The 7,199-nt window shown below is 38.8% G+C and overlaps 1 protein-coding gene across 1 annotated transcript in view; it reads right to left on the minus strand.

The window, feature by feature from the left end:
- ADAMTSL3 (ADAMTS like 3) overlaps positions 1 to 6,385 on the minus strand; it is a gene marked incomplete at its 5' end in the record, with an annotated part of 132,124 nt that extends 125,739 nt beyond the window's left edge. Inside the window, 2 exons of the mRNA XM_008055474.2 lie at positions 4,749 to 4,833; positions 6,238 to 6,385. Coding sequence (XP_008053665.2) covers positions 4,749 to 4,833; positions 6,238 to 6,385 — 233 coding nt within the window. The remainder of the gene's footprint in view (positions 1 to 4,748; positions 4,834 to 6,237) is intronic.
- Between the last annotated feature and the right edge of the window lie 814 nt (positions 6,386 to 7,199).

Genomic DNA, 7,199 nt, shown 5'->3' on the forward strand with positions numbered 1-7,199 from the left:
GCTACTCGGAAGGCTGAGGCAGAAGGATCGCCGGAGCCCAGCAGGTCGAGGCTGCAGTGGCCGGGAGCGACCACTGCACTCCAGTCTGGGCGACAGAGTGAAACTCCAACTCAAAAAAATAAATAAATAAATAAATAAAAAATCTGGAAGAGGCAAAAGAAAAATAAAATGCTGGTGATGGGCCCTACTCCCAAAGTATCTGCCTCAGTGGTGCCAGAAAGTATCACAGGTGATTCTCATTGAAGTCATTTGAGGACCACACTTTAAAAATGGTATTTTTTAAAAAGGACTCTTTCTCTTAAAGATACATACTGAAATATTTATTAGTGTAATGATACATTGTCAGTGTTCATTTAAAAAAAGATCAGAAGTCGGGAGTAGTGGCTCACGCCTATAATCACAGCACTTTGGGAGGCTGAGGCGAGAGGATTGCATGAGTCCATGGGTTTGAGATCATCCTGGGCAACATCATGAGACCTTGTCTCTACAATAAATCAAAAAACTAGCTGGGCATGGTAGCACACACCTGTGGTTTAGACTGAGGCGAAAGGATCACCTGAGTCCAGCAAGTCGAGGCTGTGGTGGCCGTGAGCATCCCACTACACTCCAGCCTGGGTGACAGAGTGAGACTCCGACTCAAAAAAAAAAAGAAAGAAAATGATAAAAATTATTAACTTCACAGCAACTTGGATGGACTTAGAGTCTATAATACTGAGTGATCTATTACAGAAACAAAGAACTGAGTATCACATGTTCTCACTCATAAGTAGACTTTGAACAATTATTGTAATACCATAAGAAAAGGATTGTCAGTAGTGGGAAATTGCTGGTGGGGGTGGGGGGCGGGCGAATTGGCAGTAGTGGGATTCTGCTGAGTAATGGTGGGTATACCTCATCAACAAGGATACCTGCATAATGAACATCTGTATACATAACCCTGAATTGTACCCCATATCTTTAAAATTAAAAATAAACAAATACCAGGGGGAAATGTCTCAGTGTTGGTGGCTTAGATGAAACAAGAGTGACCCTGAGATGATCACTGTTGATGCTGGGTGGTGATGGACACATGGGGGCTCATTAGACTGTTTTCTCCTCTTTTAAACAGGTTTGAAATTTTCTGTAATAAAGAAGAATTAACCAGGTGGGAGCTATTCCCAACTGAGAGGGGAGTGTGATTAAAGGGATGGAAGTGAGTGGTAGCTTGCTGAGGGCAAGGAAGGGCCAGCAGGTCCATGTGGCTGGAGGATGCCATTTGAGACAGAGAAAGGAGGAGGCCAGAGACGAGGCTGGGGTCCAGGAAAGGGCAATACTCTGCAAAGTCCTGTTGCCTTTGTGAAACAGCATAAATCTCTGGGTGATGGAGAAACATTTAGATATTCTGAATGTTTCAAAGAAAGAACCAGATTTGTGCCTTAACAAGGTTACTCTGGTGGCTGTGTAGAGGGTGAATTTGAGGGAAGCAAGTGAGGAACAAACTGGAAAGCTGTTGTAGGTGTCCTGGTCAGTAATTTCAGGACCTGGACAAGACTGGTAGTCTAGATGGACAGAAGGAGCAGGAACCAAGAAAAGTTGTAGTAGATACAACTGGGACAACTTGGTAATTAATTATACATAAAGGGAGAATAAGAAAGAGGCAAGAATGACTCTAAGCTTCTAGTCTGGGAAACTGGACAGACAGTAATCTTATTAACCAAGAGAGGACATACAGAAGGATTAGCAGTTGTCATCCAATTTGGGTTTGAGAACAAAAGATCCTGGTAGGACTCATTACTCTTGGCTGAGAACGCTATAACCTTCCTTATGTGACAACTACCCTGTCTCTATAGGTTCCTTTCTTTATAGGATCATAGGAAATCAGAGCTAGGAGAAGGTTCCAGTAGCATTTAGCCTAATGCCTTCCTTATACAGTTCAGAGGTCTAGAGATGTTAACTGACTTGTCTAAAATCCTATTATCTTTTTAATATATTTAAGACTAACTTCAAAATGAACAACAACAAACACATACACACCACGCTTTTCTATCAGCTTGACTACCAATCTTTACTCCTTCCTTAAGTCGCCAAATTGCTCCATTTCCTTTTCTTGGAATTGATTTCCTAAATCTTTATAATGTTTCCTTCTCTACTCTTTGAATAATACTATTCCAAAATTAACTAAAAATGACTTTCTTGTCAGTCAAACCAGCTTTTTCTTGTTCTTCATAGTTTTTCTTTGGCTTCCTGTAAGATTTGAACACTATTCTCTGACCCCCTCATTAAATACTTACTCCTCTGGTCTCTGCAATAGTGAGCTATCCTGGGTCTTTCTCCTCCCTCTCTTCACTATTTTACTCCTTTACCATCTGCCTCTTCTAATATCCCCTCTTCTTCGAGACCACAGAGCTTCTGTTATGAGCCCAACATTCTTCCCTTTTTACTCAATTACTCTGGGGTCATTCATCCTCAAAGAGTCCACACTGTGACATAGTCTATGTGGGACAGTTTACACATGGTTTATGAGGGGGAACCTCCCAAAATAATGGAATTATTTTTTTTGGAGGGCGGGCCCCTTGTAGTACAGGCTTCCCCTGCTAGGTAAGTGTTCTAGAAGCCCAATGGCATCAGTGTACCAACTAGCATTGTAGTGAGAGGCTGCGTTCAGTTTCAGTGAATTTTTTTTTTTTTAGATTCTTTCAAAACATTTGCCCATTTCATGATGGGTGATCAATGAGTGCATCTGTCTACACTGTGCTGCGTGTTCTGCAGTTTTTGACCAAAAAAGGTATGCCCCTCCATCCCACCTTCCTGATTTACCTGATCTTGCCCTAAGTGACATTTTTTTGTTGCCCTGGATGAAAAAAGTTCTAAAAGAGAAACATTTTGCCGGTGTAGAAGAGGTGAAATGAAAAATGGCAGATACACTAAAAGGTGTCAAAATTGATGAGTTCAAAAACTGTTTTGAGCAGTGGAAAAAGCATCAAATGGATCATGTATATTGCATCAAATGGAGAGTCCTTTGAAGGTGACTGAAGTTTAAACATATAAGAATAAATACACAATTTTTTGATATGTAAATTCTGGGGGTTTGGGGGGTCCCCCCCTTGTAAGTATGATTTGCCAGTTCTGTTGGCCCACATCATTAAAGACGTGTGTCTTCTCAAAGAAAAGTAATCCACACTCCCCTGGGGCTGCAATGAGCTGCAGTTAAAAGGGAGACTGACAAATTATACTGTGTTCTGAATAGAGCAAGGAGGTTAGTAAGGGATATAAAAACAACAGTGTGTAAAGACTGCTGAAAAGGCTAAAACAGAGGAGCTTGGGAAAGACAAAGCTCTCAGGATCCATGACAGCTTTCTTCAAATTTGTGAAAACCTGTCATGTGGAATGGAGTATACATGTGTTTTTGTCTGTTTTGGAGAACAGAAATTAGGAGGTTACTTTGTCTCAATAGGAGAACAATCTTGCAAATAACTTGGGTTGTTCAACACAAGAATGATCTATTTATTAATGCAATGAACTCTGCCCATTGCTGAAGGTGTTGAAGAAGTAATGCCTGTTCTGAGAGGGAAATTGGCCAGATTACTGCTGAACTCCCCTTTTCTCCAATGTTGTGTGAATTGCTCTCTTTGTAAATAGGCTGTCAGCACCACAGACTTAGCATGTCTGACATGGAATCAGCTCTTCTGTCCAATACCTTGAGTCCATCATTGGTGCTGTTGCTCTTAGCACCTTTGATTTCTTATTGTTTGGTCCCTATATCTCTGCCTCCAAAATGTGTCTTTGATTTGGCCTTGATTCTTTTATTTTTTATTTTTTGAGTTGGAGTCCCACTCTGCTGCTCACGCTGGAGTGCAGTGGCACACTCATGGCCACCCCAGCGTCAACCTGCTGGGCTCCAGCGATCCTTCCGCCTCAGCCTTCCAAGTAACTGGAATTACAGGCATGTACTACCGTGCTTGGTTGATTTTTTGATTTATTGTAGAGACAAGGTCTTGCCAAGTTGCCCAGACTGGTCTTGAACCCATGGGCTCAGGCAATCCACTTGCCTTGGCCTCCCAAAGTGCAGGGATTACAGGCTGAGCCGCCGAGCCCAGCTGATCTTGATTCTTAATCTACACTCAGACCATTAAAATTCATGTCAAATCACATGTGGATACCAGTCATTGTATTTTTGAGTTGGAATGGACCTTGGAGAGATCAAGCCAACCCGTACCTTTTAAAGGTAAAGAGAACTAGACACAGAAAAAAATAAATATTTTTATTTATTTTTTTAGTTAATAAGGGTGGTTCTAAACTCCAATACTCACAGTATCATATTCTTTCCCTTTCCTCATCCAACCACAGCCCTGGGATTTCTCCTTATCACTCAGGCCACTGATGCATTTCAACTTAACTGGTTTTATAGAGATTGGTCATGACTAAACCAGGGAATGATTGGCTTATTTGTACAAAACTTTGATGGTCCTTGGTCAAATCACATATGTTAATCTAGAAATTATCTCCAGTCTCTTCAGTGTAACAGATCACTGAGTGTGCTTTGAGTTAAATAACACTGTTCTTTTCTGTGCTTCTCACAGACACTGCCAAAGTAGGACTGCTGAGTTGTGAAATAAAGAAAATTCTAGCCAGCTCATGCTCTCTAGAGTATGCAAATCCAGGTCATTTGGATACTAAGTGTATCACTGTACTGCATTGAGTACAAAAATTACATATATCATGTTAACTGGCTATGCCCTGATTATTCCCATAATGGGTCTTGGACTCACGTTGGTTCTTCTGTTGCTATTCTGGTCTCTTCTAGTTCTTGTGCTTGTTTCAGCCAAGATAATTTAGCTTCCACTGGACTTTTTTCTAAGAAAAAGAGAACATAAACAATGAGTTTAATTACTATTAATCATTAAAGAGTTAAGATACATGATCATATTGTCTGAGGATTTCATTAAAAAGCACATTATCAAAATGCAACCAAAATGATCCCAAAATGTAACCAAAATGAATATGTGTTCAAAGTTAACATAGAATGCCTTTTATAAATTAATACCAACTTCTGCTGTTTGCACATTAAAGCTCTTACTTCAACCATATCAGCTTGCTTTCTTTGGCCACAAATGTTTTGCCTATTGAATGCAGAAATTAATGAATAAAAGCAAATAACATGGAAGCTAAGAAAGTTGGAGGATGACAGAGTCTGTGTTATGTTTACTAAAACTTTTATGTAGTTGTGAGGGAGATGATTATCACATGTCTCTGCCATAGAGGAGCAAACTGGTGCCCCTTTCTGTTCTCTGAAGCCTCCTTAGACATGAAGAAAGAAACAATCTAGCTATAAAGTGAGAAAGGAAATAACTTTGGGCTGCTTCAATGAAACTACATACACTAAAAAAGTAATTTTTCTGCAAAATAGATATAGTTAAAAAATGTTTACTAAATGGTTAATTATGAGGCTGTATGAATAATGAAACTCAAAATAACAAAAGATAATTTTACCATCCTTTCTACTAAGTACTAAGGAGTAGTCTTTCTTACCAACAGTTGGAAATAATCTTTTCCACTTCTAGAAGAAAGACACTTGTCATGAGGATTGGTAACATCTTACTAAAGAACACGGAAATAACCATGTACAGAGAGGAGCATGCATTAGAGATGATGACAAATCTTTCTACCCATGGATGCTACTATCCATTTCTGCTCATTCATGTAGAATAAGTGAGAACTACTGGAGGAATTATAAACGCGTCCATCAGATCTCAATGGGGAATGGAAGTCTTCATTCATTCCCTGTGTTAGACCACACGATAAGGATGACATCATTCCTCTCTCAAAAAACAAGCACTCCACTGAAGAGTTATGCACAAAGAGAGAATGAGAACCTTGGGGAAAAAATAACCTCCTTCTTCACCTCTTCCCTCTTTTTCTTGCTCTTCTTTCTCTTCCTCCTGCCTATCATTCTGCTTCTTTTTCTTCAAGGCAGGGACTGCATCAAATTACTTTATGTCCACCAAGCAATGTTAGTATAAGCCTAGACAGATAGGAGCTGCTTCATATGTATCAAAGGATCTCAGTTTCCCCTCCAGATCAACGTATCACATATGTCCAACTTCTTTAACTAGGTAAACAGGTTTATTGCAATCTGTCAATAAAACAATTTTTATATGAAAGCTAGTAAGTAGAGAAGTTAAATGGGAATGTTGCAATTTTGGAATGAGAGCTGGAAAATACCATTTGATCTGAATTGAAAATGCACCACAGACTTACCTTTTGGTTTATAACACGGGATGGGAATGACACATTCTTCTTTGATGTGTAGCTTCAGTTGTGGATTGCAGCCCCCAACGTGCTGTCCACGATGGTTGATACACAGAACAACCCGGTAACGTAACCCTCTGCCACAAGTCACTGTGCACTTCGAAGAAAAAAAGGAAGCAATGAATTTCTTTTTCATGAAGAGATCCACAAAGGTATTGTTTTACCATATACAAGAAGAAACACTGAACTACATAAATATTCAACAGAAAGGACCTTTAAACAATTATTATATAAGGAAAGGTGTAGAGGCTAATTTTCTGTGGTATTTGTGTTTCAGGGCCCCTGTCTTAAACAACCTCCTTCCATTTCTCAATTCAAAAAGTAAGGTGAGATCACAGTGTAAGGAAAATCAAAATGCCCTGAAATCACACTGCTTAAATATCAAAGAAACTTGTTATAGGTTTTCTCAAGTTTGATGAAATATGTACATGACATTACTCAAAGCAAACTGTGAGAGTGAAATAAGTCTTTCTGAACAATCAACTAAAGATAAAATAAAATTTCGACTAACCATGCCAGAGGATTATCTTTCTATTCTGTCTATAGAAATTAATCTTGCAAAACTGCTATCATATAAAGAGGTCATCAAAGAGTATTCAAACAGCATAGGAAAAATACTATAGCCATACCAGGGAGTTAAAATTAATAAAAATATTATGCTACTTTTTTTTAATTTTTGTGAAGTTTGTGTTATTATCATTTTTTCTTGAATTATTTATTATTTGAAAGTTACTCTTTATTGTGAATGGAATGTTTTCATGTCATAAAAATCTAGAATATCTTTTCAATTTATCTACATATGTTGGTGAATATGTGTGTGTGTGTGTGTGTGTGTGTGTGTGTACTTTTTAAAAATTAGCAGACTTTATTTTTTAGGACCATTTCAGGTTTACAGAAATATTGAAAAGAAA

This window comes from Carlito syrichta, unplaced genomic scaffold, assembly GCF_000164805.1.
Source record: "Carlito syrichta isolate Samal-C Ts95f unplaced genomic scaffold, Tarsius_syrichta-2.0.1 Scaffold301860, whole genome shotgun sequence".
NCBI classification, from domain to species: domain Eukaryota; kingdom Metazoa; phylum Chordata; class Mammalia; order Primates; family Tarsiidae; genus Carlito; species Carlito syrichta.